The following is a 23,797-nucleotide window of genomic DNA, read 5'->3' as shown; positions in this document are numbered from 1 at the left end:
GCTTCCCGCTCTGACTGACTGCCACCGTAAAGTGAAAGCAGATCACAGCGGTGACGTCACCGCTGTGCTCTGCTTACTTTCCGGCCGGCAGTCAGTGAGAGCGGGAAGCAGACTGCGAGGGACCCTGACGGACACCGGAATGTGAGTATGTAGTGTTTGGTTTTTTTTACTTTTACGATGGTAACCAGGGTAAACATCGGGTTACTAAGCGCGGCCCTGCGCTTAGTAACCCGATGTTTACCCTGGTTACAAGCGAATGCATCGTTGGATCGGTGTCACGCACACCGATCCAACGATGACAGCGGGAGATCCAGCGACGAAAGAAAGTTCCAAACGATCTGCTACGACGTACGATTCTCAGCAGGGTCCCTGATCGCTGCTGCGTGTCAGACACAGCGATATCGTATGGATATCGCTGGAACGTCACGGATCGTACCGTCGTAGCGACAAAAGTGCCACTGTGTGACAGTACCCTAAGTCACATGCTGTCCATTTCCTTGTGATCCTCCTTGAGATGGTTTTACTCCTTCATTGGAGTCCAGCTGTGTTTAATCAAACTGATAAGACTTGATTTGGAAATGCATACACCTGTCTATATAAGACCCCACAGCTCACAGTGCATGTCAGACCAAATGAGAATCATGAGGTCAAAGGAACTGGGCAAGGAGCTCAGAGACAGAATTGTGGCAAGGCACAGATCTGGCCAAGGTTCACCTTCCAGCAAGACAATGACCCTGAGCACAGCTAAAATAACAAAGACGTGGCTTGAGAACAACTCTGTGACCGTTCTTGACTGGCCCAGCCAGAGCCCTGACCTAAACCCAATTGAGCATCTCTGGAGAGACTTGAAAATGGCTGTCCACCAATGTTCACCATCCAACCTGACGGAACTGGAGAGGATCTGCAAGGAAGAATGGCAGAGGATCCCTAAATCCAGGTGTGAAAAACTTGTTGCATCATTCTCAAGAATACTCATGGCTGTACTAGCTCAAAAGGGTGCTTCTACTCAATACTGAGCAAAGGGTCTGAATACTTATGACCTTGTGATATTTCAGTTTTTATTTTTTAATAAACTTGCAAAAATTATTACATTTCTATTTTTTTCTGTCAACATGGGGTGCAGAGTGTACATTAATGAGAAAAAAATGAACTTTTTTGAATTTACCAAATGGCTGCAATGAAACAAAGAGTGAAAAATGTAAAGGGGTCTAAATACTTTCCGTAAACACTGTATATGAGATTGAACTACAAAAAAAAGCCAGCTATCATCCCCACATGCATCCGCAAGGGTTAGTTTCCTTTGTCTTGTCACTGATTATCCTTCCTTGGCCAACTTTTGGTGGATAGCAACTACTGCATACCAGGAACACCTGATAACCAGTTGAATGCCGCTGTCAGTTTCTGACAGTGGTATTTAACACTAGCGCGCTGGGGCGTCATTCCACCCTCCATCGGTGTGTTCGTTATGTGATCATGGGACAGCCAGGGGTCTGCTGATGACGCCTGTGCCTGTCATTATGATAGTTTTGTGAAAGCCAGCAGTTAGTTAGAGGTCATAGTAGATCACGATGCAGTTCTGTGTAAAGTACAAGCAATCAGACTACCACAGCTTCGAGTTCCCTAAGTAGACTATTAAATACAGTAAAAAGTTAAAAATAATTTAAGAAAAAAAAAAAAAAAAAAAAAGTTAAATCCCTTCCCTTTAGCCCTATTAAAAAATAAAAAAGGCACATATTTGGTATCGCTGCGTTCGTAAAAGTCCAATTTATCAAAATGTAAATTAAATTAATCTGATTGGTAAACAGTGTAATGAGAAAAAAAGACAAAATGCCAGCATTACGTTTTTGGTCGACGCATCATTTCATACAAGGCAATCAAAACATTGTATCTACCCCAAGAGCACAAAAAATAAGCAATCAAACAGCTCCATATACATAAAATTGACAATGTTACAGGTCTCACAAAATGGCAAAAATCTTTTTTTCACTGCTTAAATAAAAAAAACTATGCATATTTGGTATCTGCTAGTCATGAGCGAATGTGCTCAGATAAGGTGTTATCCGAGCATGCTCACGTGCTAGCTGAGTGTCTTTGAAAAATATGTTTGATGCTCCATGGCTGCATGTCTCCCAGGTGTTTGACAACTGCAACACATGAAGGGATTTCCTGTTTGTTAGGCACACCCTGCATGTGTTACAGCTGTCGAATAGCTGTGCTGGAACTCAAACATATTATTCGAGCACTTCAAAGATACTTGCTTAGCTCCTGAGCATGCTCAGATAACAGTTTATCCGAGCATGTATGTAGCGCCCCCACTGCCGCAGGGCCGAGGGGTACCCGGTACCGGGCCTCTGAGTCTCTGCTCTGGGGTTGTCACGGTGGCTAGACGCGGTCCGTGACCCTGCTGAGGGGCGTACAGTAATAGATGTGGATGGTGGTGGTGGTGCGGTGCAGTAAATAACGAGGACACCAGGTTGCAGTCTCTTTACCTCTTTACTGAAGTCTTCTGGGTCCTCAGTCCGGAATACGGTTAGCCGGGCTGCGCAAGTCCGGCCGGTCCGATGGCACCTCCAGAGTTCCCTTCGCAGGTGGAAATCTGTGCCTTCCTTCTAGCGCTTATGTGTTGTGGTCCTCCCCTGCTGTGCTTACGGGATAGTCCCCACAACTGTTGTGTCTGTTTCTCGTGTTCCCTCACAACTCGATTCTGATGTTCTTCTTAATCTCGTCCCCCAGATCTTATGGTAGGACGCACCCGTATGACGGGAAGGCTCGGAGCTCTTCCGGGACCCTAGAGTCGCCCCTCTCCACAAGTTGCCCCCTATGTCTGTGTAGGTGATGTAGGTGAGACAGCCAGCCTATAGCTCTCTGCCCTGCCATTGGTTTGAAGTAATGCTTAGAGCTCTGTACTTCCTCGGCGTTCCGGCCACCGGTTAGTTACGCCTCAGTAGGATGTTGCCTCGGTCTAACAACACGACTCCTACTGGTCTTTCTCCCTGTTGCGTTGATCTCGTTTCTCACTCAGCACAATAAATCTCGCTTCTTGTCCTTTCTTAGGGCACCGCCGCTATGAAGTGCAGGCGCGGTCCCGTAGCTTTCTCTCTGATTGCCAGGCCTCTGTCAGGATCCCACCCCTGACAGGGACCCTACCGAATCTTCCCCTACAACACCCTCTGCCACAAGGTGTTGCCTGGTTCCAACCCAGTCAGCGTTCTCCCTAACTTCCTGCCTAACCCCCAGTTTTACCAGACTGTGAGGAGTGGCCTAATGAATAGTACCCTTAGCTCCCCCTGGAGGCCAGACTGTGAAATGTATTGGTGTCTGTGATACCTGGTCAGATGAACTCCTTCAGTGCCATCAGACGTACCATAGCCCCCCTTGGTGGCGGAGCCACAGTACTGCAACGACCAGGACTCTGGGGTGCTGCACTCCTCCCCCGGTTAAATCCAGTACTCCTGGACTGGGAAGAAAACAACAATACATGTCAGCAAAAAGACATACAATTTTGAAAATGCAAGTACAAGTCAACTTTGTAACAGAGCTTCCCTTTATGGGAGGTGAGGACACTTGAACGTTACAAACATGGTTAAATACTTTTAAATAACTTTACTATAAATAACTTTTCTTACCCAACCGGGTATTCTACTAAGTGCAAAATTTTGAACAACAATCCAACTTTGCTTTTAAGGACGTACTCGCTAAATCCACTAAAGACCTTCTTATAATCACATTATAAGGCTAATTAACTTTTATGCATTCTCCTACTTTAAGTCTGCAGGACCGCCTGTCCTAACTGCCCCAGACCTACTGCCTCTCCTTTCTGTTACAGGACCGCTCCTTTCTGCCCGAGCCTACTGTCCTTCCACCACTATACACAGTATAGAACATATTTTTCTTTCAGTTCAAGATCACCGAGCCATCCCTATATGGCTCCTAAGAGGACTCACCACTAACCCCTACGGGTTCACTTCCTGTCCTCATTCTTCTATTAACATTATTGAACATTTCTTACAATCAACTAGTTAGTTACATTTAACTTTCACATATCAACATCATCAATACTTTCTTTTCAAGACATTATTGCCATTCAACCATCTTAAGGCAACACTGTTCATAAGTGCAGGATGTGAACATCCCCTTTAAGAGGGGACCAAGTCTCTATGAGGTAGTGCAACTTCTCAAGCCGCAAGTCCGTATGCAGCAAGGACTCCAGTGCAGGTTCCAAGAACCGTATCTTCGCAAAGAGTCCGTCTTTTATGTAAAACCAGTAGAGAGCACCTTTAAGAAGGTGAAAACTATATACAAGGAGTTTGTATCATGCATTGTTCATGATTCAGCAGTTCTTTGATAACTTGTGCAAAACGTAAAAAACCAACAAATACAATAGGGATCCCGGGTCAACAAAGGGATCCCTTTAAGAATAACCCTAGACGGGTTTTAGCAGCAAAACATCAGGAAGACAAACAGTTAACTATTTACATGTTCAGGTTTCCGAGGTTTAGTTGGACGGCTTCCAGGGCTGCACATGGCACTTAACCCCTCTTGGCCTGGGAAAAGTGAGGTCCAGGGTCACACCCAGTGCTGGACAAACGCCGTTAATCCGTCTTTCAAGTACGGTGAAATCATGCGCAGCGATGGAGGTCTGCGCAGCTTGAGTATGGACATTTGCTGCAGCAGAGGTAGCGGCTGCTGCAAGATCAGTCACTGGAACGGAGTCAGCAGCTGTGGCACTAGCAGTCACTGGAGTGGTGTCGGTCGTCAGGGCAGGGTCGTCCTTCATACCTGCTTCAGATGTGGTCCCTCCGGTGCCGGTCTGCTCCGTCTCCGCTGGTGACTGGAACGCTGGTTGCAGGGCTTTGCGCTGCGGCGTCGTCATCTCCGTTTGCAGCATCTTGCTTTCCGGTAGGGCCTTGCTTTCTGGCTTCGGAGCGCTGGAACTTCTTTCTTGCTCCGGACCAGATGAGGCTGCCGACAGATGTCTGGTGAGGCTCCCGATGTTGGTCTTCTTCCACCCGGCCTCAGTGCTCAGCTGCGTCTGCAGGAGTTGGTGGATCAGCTCGTCCGCTCCGGTCTGCAGGAGGTCACCGTCAACTGTGGAGGTCTGGCTGCGGTGCCTCTCCGGGTAGCTGGGGGAGTCCTCGGCTCCGACCCCACGCTCCGGCTCCTGGCGGCTGGCCATGGCGTCCTCCATGTCGCTGACTTCTTCTTCCTGGTCCTTTTCCCGCTCTCTCCTTCGTGGGCGGTTTCGTTTTCGTTGTCTCCGCCCTCCATTGAGGATTAGGAGGCGGATCTCGGCTGCTGACGGACACGTCCTCACGGTGCAGAAATATTTAGACTGGGCGGCCATAGTTGTTCGCGCTCTCCAGCTTGTCTACGCCCACTCCACGCCCTTCTTCTTCTCCTGCGCTCCCGGTGGCGCTGTAATGGCGGCGGTTTTGGCGGGAACTTCTGGCGGCAAGTGGCAATACACAGTCTTTGCAATAAGTCACAGTCCAAACACAATAAATCACAGTTCCAAGGCACACATGACCTGATTCTTCAGGCTTAAGTACATCTTGTTCATGACGCCAAGTTGTAGCGCCCCCACTGCCGCAGGGCCGAGGGGTACCCGGTACCGGGCCTCTGAGTCTCTGCTCTGGGGTTGTCACGGTGGCTAGACGCAGTCCGTGACCCTGCTGAGGGGCATACAGTAATAGATGTGGATGGTGGTGGTGGTGCGGTGCAGTAAATAACGAGGACACCAGGTTGCAGTCTCTTTACCTCTTTACTGAAGGCTTCTGGGTCCTCAGTCCGGAATATGGTTAGCCGGGCTGCGCAAGTCCGGCCGGTCCGATGGCACCTCCAGAGTTCCCTTCGCAGGTGGAAATCTGTGCCTTCCTTCTAGCGATTATGTGTTGTGGTCCTCCCCTGCTGTGCTTACGGGATAGTCCCCACAACTGTTGTGTCTGTTTCTCGTGTTCCCTCACAACTCGATTCTGATGTTCTTCTTAATCTCGTCCCCCAGATCTTATGGTAGGACGCACCCGTATGACGGGAAGGCTCGGAGCTCTTCCGGGACCCTAGAGTCACCCCTCTCCACAAGTTGCCCCCTATGTCTGCGTAGGTGATGTAGGTGAGACAGCCAGCCTATAGCTCTCTGCCCTGCCATTGGTTTGAAGTAATGCTTAGAGCTCTGTACTTCCTCGGCGTTCTGGCCACCGGTTAGTTACGCCTCAGTAGGATGTTGCCTCGGTCTAACAGCACGACTCCTACTGGTCTTTCTCCCTGTTGCGTTGATCTCGTTTCTCACTCAGCACAATAAATCTCGCTTCTTGTCCTTTCTTAGGGCACCGCCGCTATGAAGTGCAGGCGCGGTCCCGTAGCTTTCTCTCTGATTGCCAGGCCTCTGTCAGGATCCCACCCCTGACAGGGACCCTACCGAATCTTCCCCTACAACACCCTCTGCCACAAGGTGTTGCCTGGTTCCAACCCAGTCAGCGTTCTCCCTAACTTCCTGCCTAACCCCCAGTTTTACCAGACTGTGAGGAGTGGCCTAATGAATAGTACCCTTAGCTCCCCCTGGAGGCCAGACTGTGAAATGTATTGGTGTCTGTGATACCTGGTCAGATGAACTCCTTCAGTGCCATCAGACGTACCATAGCCCCCCTTGGCGGCGGAGCCACTGTACTGCAACGACCAGGACTCTGGGGCGCTGCATGTACATCCCTAGTAACTCCATATTCACACAGTTTTGGCATACAGTGAACAAAAAACAATTGTGAAATTGCACTTTTTTTGAAATTCTAACACATTTGGAAAATGTTTCTCGCTTTCTAGTTCATCACATGATAAACTGATTGATGTCATTCAAAAGTACAACTTGTCCCATAAAAAACAAGCCTGTGAAAAGTAGAAAATTGCCCAGTTGCAAAAGTGTTAAAGTCTTTTAGATAGATACAGATATAGTGCCTTGAAAAAGTATTCATACCGCATGAACTATTCCACAATTTTTTCGTTACACCCACAAATCTAAATGTACTTTTGTGGTATTTTATGTGATATACCAACATAAAGTAGCAAGTAGTTGGGAAGAAAGGAATAAAGAAAATTATATACGGTTTTCTAACTATCTTAAAAATATAAATCTGAAAATTGTGACATTCATTTGTATTTAGCCCCCCTGCAGGGCCGGCTCCAGGTTTTTGAGGGCCCAGGGCGAAAAAGTCTCAGTGGGCCCCCCTCTTTAACACATACCACGATTCATGATGCACAGATACAGCAGAGAAATATAGCACAGCCAAGCAGCATATAACACAGCCCACGTAGTATATAACAGCCCACGTAGTATATAACAGTCACGTAGTATATAACACAGCCATGTAGTATATAGCACAGCCCACGTAGTATATAGCACAGCCACGTAGTATATAGCACAGCCACGTAGTATATAGCACAGCCACGTAGTATATAGCACAGCCACGTAGTATATAACACAGCCACGTAGTATATAGCACAGGCCACGTAGTATATAACACAGCCACCCACATATATAACACAGCCACCCACGTAGTATATAGCACAGACCCGGGCCGTGACGTAGTATATAACACAGCCCACGTACGTAGTATATAACTCAGCCATCCATTTAGTATATACAGCCAGTCTAGGACTACAAGTCCCAGCATCGCTAAAATACCATATTGTTGCACAAGTCCCAGACAGAGAGTGAGACAGTACTGTCTGTCTTGCAACTTGCACAGAGCAGAGACCAGGCAATCAGGCATGATGATCCACTCCCAGGCTCACAGCAGGCTGCATCCCCCTGCCCCTGCAATGCATTGGGACCACCAGGAACTTGGAAGGAAGACTCACTCACTCTTCATCACTCAGTGCTGCACTTCGCCGTTGCTTCAGTTGTGGACACAGGCAGGGGACAGGGACCGGGTGCACCGTCCGTGCACCTGACTGCTCCTGCCTCCTGCTCATCTGTCTGCTTGGCGCTGCGCTGCCCCTGGACGCCTGGCCCTGGACGGTGGAGGATGTGGATGACAGCAGCAGCCGGATCTCTTCTCTGAGCGCTTAGGATGATGAGCTCTCACCCAACCGGAAGTGACAGGCAGACGGCCCGGAAGTGACTCTGTATCCACGGTGACGGTCCTGGAGCCGGAGGTGAGTATTCCTACAGCTGCGCAGCGGGGCGGGCGGTGATGATAGATGTGCTCCGGTCCTGGCTGGGAGACTGTCACGCTGTGTCACGCAACAGCACAGCGTCAGCGGGGCCCCCCAGGAGCGCATAGCGGCATAAGTGTGTCTGTGTGAGTGTACAGTACTTGTTGTGAACCAACGCTACTACCGTAAATGGGCCCCCCCGTCTCGCCAGGGCCCCGGCACTTGCCCGGGTACGCCGGGTGCTGACGCCGGCCCTGCCCCCCTGTAGTCTGATATCCATAAATAAAATCCTGAGCAACAAAATGCCTCCAGAAGTCACAGAAAGGTAAATTGAATCCACCTGTGTGTAATTTATTCTCAGCATAACTACAGCTGTTCTGTGAAGGCCTCAGAAGTTTGTTTGAGAACATTAAAGATCAAACAGCATCGTAAAAACCAAGGATTCCCTTGGTCAGGGGATACAGTTGTGGAGAAGAGTAAAGCAGGATTAGGAAATAAAAAAATAGCCCAAGCTCTGAACATCTCATGGAGCACTGTTCAATCCATTATCCAAAAATGGAAGGGACATGACACAGCTGTAAACCTACCAAGAAATGGCTGTCCACCTAATCTCCTATCCCAAGAAAGAGAGCCCCAACTAAGCAAGCAGCCAAAGGGCCCATGGTTACCCCAGAGAAGTTGCAAAGATCCACAGCTCCGATCAGAGAATCTGTCCTCAGGAAAACTATTAGTTGTATACTCTACAAATCTGGATTTTATGGAAGAGTGGAAAAGAAAAAGCCATTTTTGAGAACAAGCCAGAAGTCTTGTTTACAGTTTGCAAAAATATATGTAGGGGACACAGCTAGCATGTGGAAGAAGGTTCTCTAGTTAGATGAGACCAAAGTAGAAATTTTGGGGCTAATTGCAAAACACTATGTGTGGCGGAAAGCTTACACTGCACAGCACCCTGCCAACACCATCCCCACCATCAAATATGGTGGTGACAGCAGAAAGAGGTAAGCTGGTAAGAGTTAATGGGAAGATAGATGGAGCGAGATACAAATCAGAGATCAATCCTGGAGAAAAACCTGTTAGAAGCTGCAGAAAGTTTGAGACTGAGGCATAGGTTCACATATTTGAATGGCCCAGTTACAATCCCGACCTAAATCCCATTGAGAATCTATGGCAAGACTTGAAAATTGCTGTTCACAGATGCTCTCCATCCAAGAGTAAGAGCTAATCTGCAAATAAGAATGAACAAAAATTTTAGCCTCTACATGTAAAGCTGGTAGAGATATACCTCAAAAGACTTGCAGAAGTAATAGCAGCAAAAGGTGATTCTACAAAGTGTTGACTGAGCTGAGCTGAATGCAAATGAATATCACAATTTTCAGATTTATATTTTTAAAATATTTTCTATTTTCTTTAAATACTTACACTTAATTACTATTTTGTGTTAGTGCAGCGCCCCAGAGTCCTGGTCGTTGCAGTACTGCCGCTCTGCCGCTAAGGGGAGTGATGGTACGTCTGATGGCACCTAAGGAGTTCACCTGACCAGGTATCACAGTCACACATTACACGTCACACTCTGGCCACCAGGGGGAGCAAAGGGTTCTATGATTAGGCCACTCCTCACAATCTGGTAAAACTGGGGGCCGGACAGAAAGTTAGAGAGAAGCTGACTGGGTTGGAACCATGCAACATCCTGTGGCAGAGGGTGTTGCAGGGGAAGATTCAGGGGGGTCCCTGTCAGGGGTGGGATCCTGACAGAGGCCCAGCGAACAGAACAGAACGTTACGGAACCGTGCCTGCACTTCATTGCTGCGGTATCTTAAGAAAGGACAAGAAGCGAGGTTTATTATGGAGAAGTGAGAAGCGAGATCGCAGCACAAAGGAGATAAAGCCAGTAGGAGTCGTGCCGTAAGATCGAGGCAACATCCTACTGAGGCGCGTAGCCGGTGGCCGGAATGCCGAGGAAGTATTGGGCTCCAAGCATTACTTCAAACCAACGGCAGGACAGTTAACTATAGGTTGGCTGTCTCACCTAAATCACCTAAGCAGACATAGGGGGCAATTGTGGGAGAGGGGCGACTCTAGGGTCCCGGAAGAACTCCAGGCCTACCCGTCATACGGGTGCGTCCTAGCCATATCATCTGGGGGACTGAGAAGAACATCAGAACAGATACGAGTTGTGAGAAATAACATCAGAACAGACACAACAGTTGTGAGGACTATCCCGTGGTGCTCAGCAGGGAGGTACTACAACACACAGGCGCTAGAAGGTAGGCACTGATTTCTACCTGCAAAGGGAACTCTGGATGTGCCTTCGGACCGGCCGGTCTCAGCCAGCCCTGTTAGCAGTGCTCTGGATTGCGGATCCTGAAGCCTTCAGTAAAGAGGTAAAGAGACTGCAACCCTGTGTCCTCGTTATTCATCGCGACTTGCACCACACACCACCACCACACCTTTCATTGGACGCCCCTTAGCAGGGTCACGGACCGAGCCTAGCCACCGTGACAACCCCAGAACCGAGACAGAGAAGCCCGGTACCGAGTACCCCGCGGCCCTGCGTCTGGGGGTGCTCCAAACTTGGCGAACTTGACGAACAGGATCTACTTATGCCTGAAGAATCAGGTCATGTGTGCCTTGGAACTGTGTCAGAATTGTGCTTGAACTGTGACTTATTGCAAAGACTGTGGATTGCCACTTGCCGCCAAAAGTTCCTGCCAAAACCGCCGCCATTGCAGCGTTACGGGGGGCGCAGAGGAAGAAGAAGGGCGTGCCATGGGAGGAGACTACCAAAGCGGCACCAAAAGTGGCGACCGCCCCCTCCGACTACTGCTGCGAGATGACGACCTGCCCAGAAGCAGAGGAGAGCCGCCCCCTGATTTGCAACGGCAGGAACGAGAGGAAGGAGAAGCTACGCCCTCAGAAAATGGAGGGGCAGCGTGCATGTGCCACCGAAGATCCCGGAGCAGGGATGGCGACCAGCAAGTCCCAGAGCGACGGTGAAGTGATCCCGGCCTTACCCGAACCCACCACAGCTGGAGGATCCGGACCTCTTGGAGCTACAGGCGGCAGAGCCGGGCCAGCCTATCCCGAACGCGGAGCTAGCCGCTGTGAGGCCACGGAAGTCGGAGCCGGGCGAGAGGCCGCATTGGAGGAACCGCAGTCCGGGCTGCAGCCGATTCCAGTGTCCTTGTCAACGGAACGGATCGACATCGGTGGAATCACATCAGATGCAGGTATGGAAAGCATCCCTGCTCCCCCGACCGATCCTGCTCCCGCGAACGCTCCCCAGCCCGACAATAACCGAGTTTTCACCGCTGAGCTGGTAGTGCTAACCCCAGGCACCATGGAGAAGCTGGTGCCTCCGTTAGCAACAACGATGGGGAAACCGCTAGATGTGAGCTCAGAGGGGGTGACCTTCCAGTGGGACACCCCACGGATCGGGCCGGATGGGGCCAGGCAGGAGGGCCTCAGCATTGCTGCGCTCACCTGGGAACAGTATAAGCAATGCTTAATTCAACAATGGCAAAACCAAAAAGAGACAGAACCAAATGACCCACCGAGAGTACAGAGACCAAGGACTGAACACAATAAGAGGAACTCGGCAAGGCCGGGGACTGTACTGGCCTTTCACCCGAAGCGGGGTTGGGGATCTATACAAGAACCGGGACTGCCGACTGAAATCTTCTTTACCAGCTACAATGTGAAAACCCCGTCCCGCAATCGATATGACAATCAGCTACCATGTAAAGGGGACCAGGTGAGCTACACTCGCCACCGGAGTGTGCAGGGGTGGTGCGCTCGAGACGTCCAACGATGCGACCCAGCAGTAGCGCCACCTGTTGTCCCGACTACGACTAACCCGGATTTGACCAACGCCACTACTGTCGCCACGGTGTGTATTATCGCCGCCACTGAACTTGCAACCACAGCTGACATTCGAATCCAGACACCGGGTGATTTGACTGCATCTGGGAGACCAACCAATGATACCGATTCTGCATCCGCCGAGGACAGAGGACCGCAGCATTACCGGCCAGAGAGTGTCCGCCACCAGCAGATGCCGTGTAACCTCATGTAAGGATAAACCCCGGAACCATGAAACTGTACATAGTTAACTGTTTGTTTCCCTGCTTTTTGCTGTTAATGCCCGACCAGGGTTGTTCTTAAAGGGATCCCTTTGTTTACCCGGGATCCCTATTGCTTTTTATTTTTGCTTTTGTTTTCCTTTTTGCTTTTGTTCCACAATGTTATAAAGACTGCGGAATCATGGACGGTGAATGGTTCACAAACTGTAATGTAAATAGTTTGCACCTTCTTAAAGGTGCCCCTTACTGGTTTTACAAGAAGGAGAGCTTTGCGAAGAGACTGTTCCTGAGTACAGCATGGAAGCTCTTGCCTTAACTGGACTTGCAGATAGAGAGAGTCTGCATTACCTCAAAGAGACTTGGTTCCCTCTTAAAGAGAAGGTTCACTAGTAGCACTTAAAGTATAATGTTGCCTTAAAGAAAGTAGTTGGTAATAATGTTTTACATAGGAGTAATATGTAGTTAGCTAGACAGTTATAGAGAATGTTTGATAATGTTGCTAGAGATTGAGAACAGGAAGTAGACCCGTAGGGGTTAGGGAGTGAGTCCTCCTAGGAGCCATAGAGAGATGGCTCAGTGATCCTGTACTAAGAAAAGAGGCAGTAGGCCTGGACAGATAGACAGGCGGTCCTGCATATGAGCAATCATAGAGTAAAAAGAAGAGTATTGCACTTAGAAGAGAAAAATAAAGAAAAAGTTAATTTATATTTTAGAGTTCTATAGTAAGCCTTTAGTGGGTTCAGCTTATACGTCCTTAAAGGCAAAGTTAAATTATTGCTCAGAATTTGCACTTAGTAGAATACCCGGCTGGGTAATAGAAGTTATTTACAGTGTGTTATTTAAAATATTTAACCATGTTTTGTTTGTAACGTTCAAGAGTCCTCACCTCCCATAAAGGGAAGCACTGTTATTACTACTTATTACTTGTTCATTGCATTCCAAAATTTGTATGTCTTTTGCTGACATGTATTGCTGTTTTCTTCCCAGTCTAGGAGTACTGGATTTAACCGGGGGGGAGTGCAGCGCCCCAGAGTCCTGGTCGTTGCAGTACTGCCGCTCTGCCGCTAAGGGGAGTGATGGTACGTCTGATGGCACCTAAGGAGTTCACCTGACCAGGTATCACAGTCACACATTACACGTCACACTCTGGCCACCAGGGGGAGCAAAGGGTTCTATGATTAGGCCACTCCTCACAATCTAGTAAAACTGGGGGCCGGACAGAAAGTTAGAGAGAAGCTGACTGGGTTGGAACCAGGCAACATCCTGTGGCAGAGGGTGTTGCAGGGGAAGATTCAGGGGGGTCCCTGTCAGGGGTGGGATCCTGACAGAGGCCCAGCGAACAGAACAGAACGTTACGGAACCGCGCCTGCACTTCATTGCGGCGGTATCTTAAGAAAGGACAAGAAGCGAGGTTTATTGTGGAGAAGTGAGAAACGAGATTGCAGCACAAAGGAGATAAAGCCAGTAGGAGTCGTGCCGTAAGATCGAGGCAACATGCTACTGAGGCACGTAGCCGGTGGCTGGAACGCCGAGGAAGTATTGGGCTCCAAGCGTTACTTCAAACCAATGGCAGGACAGTTAACTATAGGTTGGCTGTCTCACCTAAATCACCTAAGCAGACATAGGGGGCAATTGTGGGAGAGGGGTGACTCTAGGGTCCCGGAAGAACTCCAGGCCTACCCGTCATATGGGTGCGTCCATATCATCTGGGGGACGGAGAAGAACATCAGAACAGATACGAGTTGTGAGAAATAACATCAGAACAGACACAACAGTTGTGAGGACAATCCCGTGGTGCTCAGCAGGGAGGTACTACAACACACAGGCGCTAGAAGGTAGGCACTGATTTCCACCTGCAAAGGGAACTCTGGATGTGCCTTCGGACCGGCCGGTCTCAGCCAGCCCTGTTAACAGTGCTCTGGATTGCGGATCCTGAAGCCTTCAGTAAAGAGGTAAAGAGACCGCAACCCTGTGTCCTCGTTATTCATCGTGACTTGCACCACGCACCACCACCACACCTTTCATTGGACGCCCCTTAGCAGGGTCACGGACCGAGCCTAGCCACCGTGACAACCCCAGAACCAAGACAGAGAGGCCCGGTACCGAGTACCCCGCGGCCCTGCGTCTGGGGGCGCTCCATTAGTATACCACATAAAATCCCAAGAAAATACATTTAAGTTTGTGGTTGTAATGTGAAAAAATGGGGAAAAGTTCACATGGTACAAATACTTTTTCTAACGCACTGTATGTATTTCAGGGTGAGATATGGCTATGAAGGGGTATTCTATCCCTACGGAAGGGTATCACATCCTAAAAGTAGAAAAAACAGACTGCTTTCATTGAGTAATATTGCTACATCTGTCCATGCTTGATATTCCAGTTTGATGTTGCTTTTTGAAGAAAGCCACAATATTTCTCTATTTATGCATAATTCCTTAAAGCTGCAAAATATAGAGGAATATGGAAGAAACGTTGCTGTTTTTCTATAGTAGCTTTCCTTAATATTGTAGCATAATCTTGGAACTATGGTTGGAGGAGTGCTGGATGGGTCCCCATTCATGTTCTATCTTACAAATTAGAGTTCGTGCCTTAAATTAGAAGCATCAGGTAGTAACCTCTTTACTAAGATTTAAGACAGTTTAAGAAATTTTTTAATAATGTTTATGTCAGACTGGGCAGAAAATTGGTGGTAATGTCAATGTAAATGTTTATGACAAGTAACTTTTGTGCTGCATGTAGGAGTCTGGTGCAAAGACAATACTATGGTGGGTCCATCCAACAAGTAATCATACCACTCACTGTAATGATGTCTGTGAAATATCTCTGTTCATACCAAATTTTGTCATCTCAATGGCTTGTTTAATTTCAAGCTTTTTGTGAAGGTTAACAATGCTTGATTTAGGCTGATTTCCACGGATAAGAGCTTTTCGTAGAAACTTGTGATCAACCTTTTTAAACCTAAAAGACAAATTTTTGTGTGAAATCTCTACATATTACCAAATATTGAATAATTAACTGAAACATTTTATTACTCTTTTTAACCTCTTTTAATGTGTATATATAGGGACAAAGTTAAAGTTGTGTTCAGAAGAAATATGACAGAATTAACTCAATGGTTACATTTTCTGTCACTATATACATTAAAGTGAATCTGTTGTAAGGTGCCCAATTGAGGTAGCTGTGGGCGAACTCTGGTCCCCACTTTCTCTGGCATCCTACAGACAAGGGGTGTCTTAGTCCTGGGGTGCTGCTGTGTATGTGGTGCTTCCCACGTACTTGTGGCCAGCAGGCCTATTCTGAGTCCAGGAATCCCTCTTCTGGAACCAGGGCAGCAAACAGTCAAGGAGACACGTGGTTTATAAAAACCAAACTTTTACTGAGAGAATGGCAGTCTGTACAATATTTACAAACAGGTCATCTTTCCCACAGGTACCGGATACAACTTTAGCCTTGGTTCTCGGGATAGGTGGCATATCCCCCTTCCTGGCTTTCCTAGCCCTTGGGGATCTTCCTTACCTCTAGCAGCATTTCTGGATTGTGATACCTTCCGCAACATGTAGTCTAAGTCCATCTTGCTATCTAGCTTCGCAAGCTGTGTGTGCCCCTGGTCACCGACATCCATCTCGAGGTTGCCCTTGGCCATTAGATGGAATCACATGAAAGGTATTTACGGCAATCTGCTGTTCCTAATATTGAGCTCACATTTTCCGTTAGCAGCCTGTTATCCCTGCTGCTTATGCAATCCAGCCTTGCAATAACTGCCTGTAACGTCCTGCCTCTGCCTCTAACACTCAGTTTCCCCCCTCCCACTGTGGTTGGTCACTATAGTTAACTCTTTCCTAGCCAACTGCAACCCATGGGGATATTCTACTTGTACCACAGACAAGTATATAAACACATTTAACCCTTGGGGGTCCATAAGCAATCCATGAGCTTCCACCATCATTACATTGTCATCAGGTTTATGTATCCCTATCTGTGGGTAGCATCAACTAGGGACAGAGGTCCGAATTCCAGTGCTTTGTAAATTAATGGGAGCACCTTATTGCAGTGCACACCAGCACCTGCGCTGAAGAATGCTGAAGCTAATTCACATAGGAGTGCAGAACAGGTAAGTGTAATTGCACTACTGCAGGGTGTAGGCATGGGATTCTGGGGCCACCAGGACACTGATGCTGAGGGGAGGCAGGTGGTATGATAATGAAGACAGGAGGAAAAAGATTTCTTCCAGGCATCATTAGCATACAGAAATAAAATATGATTTCACAACAACAAAACCATTAATATTCGGCATACAGGTAGGACTAGTGTAACATTTCTATCACCTGTAGGCCCATATTAATAGGTTATTTAAGTCCCGGGGGTGACATATTCCCTTTAACTCTGATATGTTGTGATGTTTCAGAGAAAAATGACTTGGGATGCCAGGGTCCAAGTCACGCAGAAGACTAGTCAGAGAGACTGATCTGCAGCAGCTTCTACCTTCCTGTTGACAGGAAAAAAGCAAAAGTGCATTTAAATAACACAGAGTTTACCATGTGTACCAACTCAAGTTAAGCTCAATTTTTGTGTTTTTTTCTTTGTATTGTTGCATTCTGTGCAAGCCGGGGTGTGGCCTCCCTGTTTCTGAGCTAGAGATTGTATGTAAAGCCCCCGTCTCACTAGCAAGATCGCTGCTGAGTCACAAGTTTTGTGACGCAACAGCGACCTCAGTAGCGATCTCGCTATGTGTGACACGTAGCAGCGACCAGGCCCCTGCTGTGAGATCGCTGGTCGTGTCGGAATGGCCTGGACCTTTTTTTGATCGTTGAGGTCCCGCTGGGTAGCACACATCGCTGTGTTTGACACCTTACCAACGACCTCGTTGACGACTCAGACACTGAATCGTCATAATAGCTCCCATGTGACATCGTTGTACAGGTCGCTACAGGTCGCTGGTGAGATGTCAAACAGTGAGATCGCAGCAGCGATCGTTGGGAAGATCTCACTGTTTGACATCTCACCAGCGACCACATAGCGACGCAGCAACGATCCCTGACAGGTCGTATCGTTGTCGGGATCGCTTTAGCGTCGCTAAGTGAGACGGGGCCTTTAGACTTCCCCAGTCTGGTGTTCCCTGGTTGGACCCAGTCCTTTTGTCTGCCCTTATTCTCACTGAGGTCAACATTGACACATGGTAAGGTTTTAATATTAGACAGTGTAGGACTGTCCCGATCAGAGTTACCTTGACGCGGTGGGATGACTTTTGTGCTATTTTTTGATCAAAAAACAGTATTACTAAAAACTCTTGTTATTTAAATGCACTTTTGCTTTTTTACTTAGTTATATCAGGGTTTTTGCTTACTTTTTCTCTTGTAGGTTTTAATGTTTTGTGGCCACTGTGAACATGTGTTTAACTCTTGCATGTGTACCAACTTAAGTTAAGCTCAATTTTTGTGCTTTTTTTCTTTATATTGTTGCATTCTGTGCAAACCGGGTTGTGGCCTCCCTGTTTCTGAGTTAGAGATTGTATATAAGGCTTCCCCAGTCTGGTGTTTCACTGGTTGGGCCCAGTCCTTTTGTCTGCCCTTATTCTCACTGAGGTCAACATTGACACATGGTAAGGTTTTAATATTAGACAGTGTAGGACTGACCCGATCAGAGTTACCTTGACGCAGTGGGATGGCTTTTGCACTATTTTTTTATCAAAAAACAGTATTACTAAAAACTCTGTGTTATTTAAATGCACTTTTGCTTTTTTTACATAGTTACATCAGGGTTTTTCTCTTGTAGGTTTTAATGTTTTGTGGCCAATGTGAACATGCGCTTAACTTCTGCATGTGTACCAACTCAAGTTAAGCTCAATTTTTGTGTTTTTTTCTTCCTGCTGACAGGGACTGACAGTTCTCTTCCTGTGTACGTGTATAGGAAGAGATCTGTCTACAGCAGAGCAATGGTACCGTGCACCCGCCTGTCAGACTAGTCTTTCGTGCAGCTTGGTCCCTGGCAGATTATAAAGTTTGCCTCAGAGTCAAACATACATGGCTGAAATCATGTAACCAGCATCTGAAACATGGATTGGGTCTCATGTATCAGATGTCAGGTTCACTTTAAAACTACAGCAAGAAGCCAAGTACGTGAAACTAAAATTAAGATTTCTGAAATAAATAAGGCGCTAAAATTACACAAATTCTCTAATGAATTTATTTGTACAGGAATTCTTGTCAATTACTGCATCTGTTGGATGAGAAACCTCTATATGTAACCCCAACCACAATCACATGAATAAATATTATTTTTATATAAAGTGAAAGTTTAGATTTAGAAATTTAGGTCAAATAAACAGTTTTTGCTAAAGGAAAAGAATCACAGATGCCTTGTGGGGGAACTTTTGACAATAGATCAAAATGAAAAGCAAAGTACAATACGTGAATTAGCAGTAAATCCATTGTATAGAAATATAATGCTCCTCATGATGTTCTCGGACTAAATAGCATTATTCTATATGCTATATTTTTGGTGAGCGGACAAACAAAACAATATCTTTCCATGTCTGTGCACTATTGGACTGAAATAGATGTATACAGTAATATTGGAAAAAACTTGTCACCAACATCTCTTATTTAAAAAGTAAAATACTTACAATCGTGTTCAAAAGTCCTGCATAGGCGTGAAGAAAACTATATGTTTCATACTTCTGCATCTCTACAGTTAAACTGGTGGAACATATATATTTTTGTAATCCCTCATTGTATGCCATACTCATTTTTGAATGTCCCAAGTGTATAAATTGTTATGGTATGCGCATTTTTGATAATTTTTTTTTACAGCATAACCATATCTACACCAGTACAGTGTGTAGAACAGTGAACAGGTTTCTAAGTTCATTTACTTCCAATGCAAGTTCACACAGACTTAAATTTTACTTTTTAAGATTTATTATTTTTTATTTAATTCAGAGTCCTGAAAAGGGCCTTTTGAGTGCATCTTTAGCTTCTAATACTTTATTGTCCAGCCTTTGCTCTTGAGCACCAGCTTGCATCTCTGTGGCATTGAGTGAACAAGCTTCTGCAGATGTTCACGAGTGATGATGTGGTTCCAGGCCTGTATCAGAGCCTCAATCAACTCACTCTTGGTCGTTGGCTGTTTTCTAGATATCTCAAATGATACCTTGTGCCACAAATTTTCAATTGGATTGAGGTCCGGGGACTGAGCTGGCCAGTCAATAGTAGCCACCTTGTTCTTCCAACACCATTGGCTGCCATACAGCCCCAGACCATTACTTTCATCGGATGTTTCACAGAGAAGCTCAAACACTCTGGCTTGTACTCTTCATGTGGGAACCTTCTCACATAAGACTTGCCATCATTTCCTAAAATGCAAAAAGTGCTTTCATCACTAAATAGCACTTTTTCCCACTCCTCCTTCCTCCATTTTAAATACTTCAATGCCCACAGTTTTCGCCTTTGTCTTTGTATGGCTGTCATCAATGGCTTCTTTCGGGCCTTGCACCCTCTCAATCCTGCTTCCAAACATCTCTTCCTAACATTTGATGTTGCTACCTCAATATTGCACTTTTCTTGCCATTCTCGCAGAAGCTGAGAAGAGGTGAGCTTTCCATTGGAAAGGGATGTTCTTATCAGTACTCTATCCTCCCTTTTAGTTGACTTTCTGGGCCGACCAGATCTGGGCCTGTCCTGGGTAATTCCAAGCTGCTTATGTTTCTGCAAAATTCTTACGACTGTACTCTGATTACAGCCAACCTTCCTTGCGATCTGGGGGCCAGTATAACCCTCTTTATGTAGCACCACAACTTGCACACGATCCTCCGCTGACAAAAATCTGAAGGCTCCCATCATAAACCTCTACAGTATGATTCACTAGATAGACCAACAGATAAAACAAACAAACAAAGCAGCAGATGTGATGCAATGTGATTGGCTGCCATATCCAGGTTATGATTGGTCACAAGAACCTCATCTGTGATTGGCTAATTTTGGATCTGAAGCTGTACAATATTTAGTTGTGTTTTCAATTCCCATATTGTTGCAATAATTTCAGGCATAACTGCTTCAAAAGATAAAAATATTACAGGGAGAGAATGCAAAATTGTATTCTGAACAAAACCATATATAATATGTCATATTAGCATCGAAGATATTAGACAGAAAATGTTTAAAACTTGAAAAATCAATTTATCCTATGCCTATGCAGGACTTTTGAACACCACTTGTATTAGCAGGGAAAATCTTTCTATATTAAAAATACTTACTTCTCTCTCATTTGATAGTGTCCCCAGTGGCCACATATATCTGCAATTCCTGCTTTCAAGTGATCCATTAGCTAAACAAGTAATGAGGAAGGGACAAACGTAGATATATATTATTAATATAACCGTCTTGTCAAAAAATGTTGTCTTTTGTAGACAAAAAAATACCGTTATTATTTTCTAAATTTCATATATAAAGTATTAGAACCTGCCAACACAAAGTGGGCTTTCATAAAACATCTTAACAAGTTACAATATTTTTGGGCAACTCATAAGTTGTTTTTACGATAATATCGACTAGCTGCACCAATACGGGAGGAGCATGGGCAGGACAGGGTGTAGCTACGTCCGTCCGTCAAATTCATGAACAGTTACGCCACTAAAGGCATGACTTACTCCAAACTGTACTCCAGTTCAGGAATGGAGTGACATTTCTGGCAAAGGTACATGCCAGTTAAGAGATAATTCAGCTAATTAATTAAGCGCTGTGCCTCCTAATGATTTAGGCACATTGTACTTTAGCAAGCCCATTCATTAAGACTTGACAACACTAGTCTTACTGAATTGCACCCTTAATTTAGAAATGACATGGGAACATGGAGACCAATCAATTGAGAGTGTCCATGATAGTTTCTTCCTCTTCTTATACACATATAGGAAGAGACCTGTCAAGCTTGCAGGTAAGGAGAGAGATCTATGGGTCAGACACAGATCTACTTGAGAATTTTGTCTGCAGAGATTATTTAAAATGAAGGGGGCATTACCATTGAACTTGTCTCATTACAAACACAACAAACAAGTGCATTTATCCTCTCACAGTTCTTCAGCTTCCATCTCACAGACAGCCAGTGTGTATGTGTGTGAGAGTGGGGTGGGGGGAGTAAAGCAGAGCTGACAGGACTGTGAAAATATAAATGCACATATGTTTCTTGGGTTGGTAATGAGATAAGGTTCAACTGTACTCTGCTGTACTGTGTTGGTTATGATGAGGGAATCTGCAGCAGAGCGGACAGCACTATAAAAGGACAATTCCAAATGTGATTGAAATAAGACAAAGTCCCCTCCTGCTGTGCTATGTTAGCTCTGCTATACTGTGTTAGCTTTGATATCATTGTAGGGCTGTGTTTGAATATGAGTTAAAGTGTCAGTGATTACATGTTTCACACCGATGTTGCACCCTTTCATTTAAAATAAGGCATGGAGGCAGTTTCTTATGCATATCTGTGTCTGACCCATAGATCTTAACAGCTGAAAAGTATCTCAGAAAAATATAGATTTCTCTAGAATAAGACATCATATTGCAGCTATCAAGGTGTCAGTTTATTCAACTTTCTGTGACCTGCATGCCCATGTAGGTGGCTTAGCTTGATCCTACTGGTAGATTCCCATTAACCTTTATTTTGATATCCAGCATTAGCTTTTTGAACTTCTACCTCAAGAGTAGATGCTGACCGGTGGAGCAAGGCGAGGGATTAAATTAAACAAGCTGGGTCAGTACCAGAGAGACTGGGACAAGACGATGTATGCATATCTCTATGAGTCACTTTGGAATTTTTTGTTTATTCCATGTACTCTTCATGCAGCAGCCCTCTGTTTTTAACTGGCCATAGAACTCAGTGACTTCCTAGTGGGTATATTATCTTATATATAAACATAAGAGTATATTATTGTATAATACTTACCCGCGTATGAATCTCTTGGTTAACTGTTTCTTCTCGGGAAGTTTTTTTCACATCTAGAAATCTAACTAATGGTCCAATTGTTATTCCCTGTATTAAAATGAACATACATTTTGTGTTATATATAATATATATATATGTTGTATGTAATGCATATTCATACATGGTACTGTGCACATTTTTAAGGCAGGTGTGGAAAAGATGCATCAAATCATCAATTCGTCTAGATATGATTTCACACATTTGTAGGACCTCACTGTTCCAAACTTATTGCAGAACTAACTGCAAATCCTTGTGTATGTACAGTACAAACCAAAAGTTTGGACACACCTTCTCATTTAAAGATTTTTCTGTATTTTCATGAATATGGAAATTGTATATTCACACTGAAGGCCTCAAAACTATGAATTAACACATGTGGAATTATATACTTAACAAAAAAGTGTGAAATAACTGAAATTATGTCTTATATTCTAGGTTCTTCAAAGTAGCCACCTTTTGCTTTGATGACTGCTTTGCACACTCTTGGCATTCTCTTGATGAGATTCAAGAGGTAGTCACCTGGAATGGTCTTCCAACAATCTTGAAGGAGTTCCCAGAGATGCTTAGCACTTGTTGGCCCTTTTGCCTTCACTCTGCGGTCCAGCTCACCCCAAACCATCTCGTTTGGGTTCAGGTCTTGGTGACTGTGGAGGCCAGGTCATCTGGCATAGCACCCCATTACTCTCCTTCTTGGTCAAATAGCCCTTACACAGCTTGGAGGTGTGTTTGGGGTCATTGTCCTGTTGAAAAATAAATGATGGTCCAACTAAACGCAAAACGGATGGAATAGCATGCCGCTGAAAGATGCTGTGGTAGCCATGCTGGTTCAGTATGCCTTCAATTTTGAATAAATCCCCAACAGTCTCACCAGCAAAGCTCCCCACACCATCACAACTCCTCCTCCATGCTTCACGGTGGGAACCAGGCATGCAGCTCAAAAATATCTCCAGAATCCGTCCTTTCCTCAACCCTCAATCTACTAAAATGCTTGTGCATGCCCTCATCATCTCCCGCCTTGACTACTGCAACATCCTTTTCTGCGGCCTCCCTGCTAACACCCTTGCACCTCTCCAGTCCATCCTTAACTCTGCTGCCCGACTAATCCATCTCTCTCCTCGCTACTCCTTCGCTTCCCCCCTGTGCAAATCTCTCCACTGGCTCCCATTCCCTCAGCGTATCCAGTTCAAATTACTAATACTGACCTACAAAGCCATCCATAACCTGTCTCCTCCATATATCTCTGAACTAATCTCCCGATATCTTCCCTCACGTAATCTCCGGTCCTCCCAAGATCTCCTTCTCTCCTCCACACTTATTCGCTCCTCATCTAATCGCCTCCAAGACTTCTCCCGAATATCCCCCATCCTCTGGAACTCTCTGCCCCAACACGTCCGACTATCAACCACAGTCGGATCCTTCAGACGGAACCTGAAAACTCATCTCTTCAGGAAAGCCTACAGCCTGCACTGACCCCGCTGCCTCCTAATCACTACCGAAGCTACCGCCTCAACAACACTGGAGCTCCTGCAACCCCCAACCTACTGTCTCCTTCCCCATAATCCTGTAGAATGTAAGCCCGCAAGGGCAGGGTCCTCGCCCCTCTG

The 23,797-nt window shown here is 45.9% G+C and overlaps 1 protein-coding gene across 2 annotated transcripts in view; it reads right to left on the bottom strand.

Moving 5' to 3' along the window:
* Positions 1–23,797, bottom strand: part of SLC9A4 (solute carrier family 9 member A4) — a 102,389-nt gene that overhangs the window by 27,453 nt on the left and 51,139 nt on the right. For both annotated transcript variants that reach the window (XM_077296656.1, XM_077296655.1), the window contains exons 6-8: positions 22,155–22,241; positions 20,476–20,546; positions 15,024–15,182 (exon numbers count right to left, since the gene is read on the bottom strand). In XM_077296656.1, coding sequence (XP_077152771.1) covers positions 15,024–15,182; positions 20,476–20,546; positions 22,155–22,241 — 317 coding nt within the window. The remainder of the gene's footprint in view (positions 1–15,023; positions 15,183–20,475; positions 20,547–22,154; positions 22,242–23,797) is intronic.

Source organism: Ranitomeya variabilis, chromosome 3, assembly GCF_051348905.1.
Source record: "Ranitomeya variabilis isolate aRanVar5 chromosome 3, aRanVar5.hap1, whole genome shotgun sequence".
Taxonomy (NCBI): Eukaryota; Metazoa; Chordata; class Amphibia; order Anura; family Dendrobatidae; genus Ranitomeya; species Ranitomeya variabilis.
Note: the sequence above shows the minus strand (reverse complement) of the source record. Positions and strands in the feature narration are given on the sequence as shown.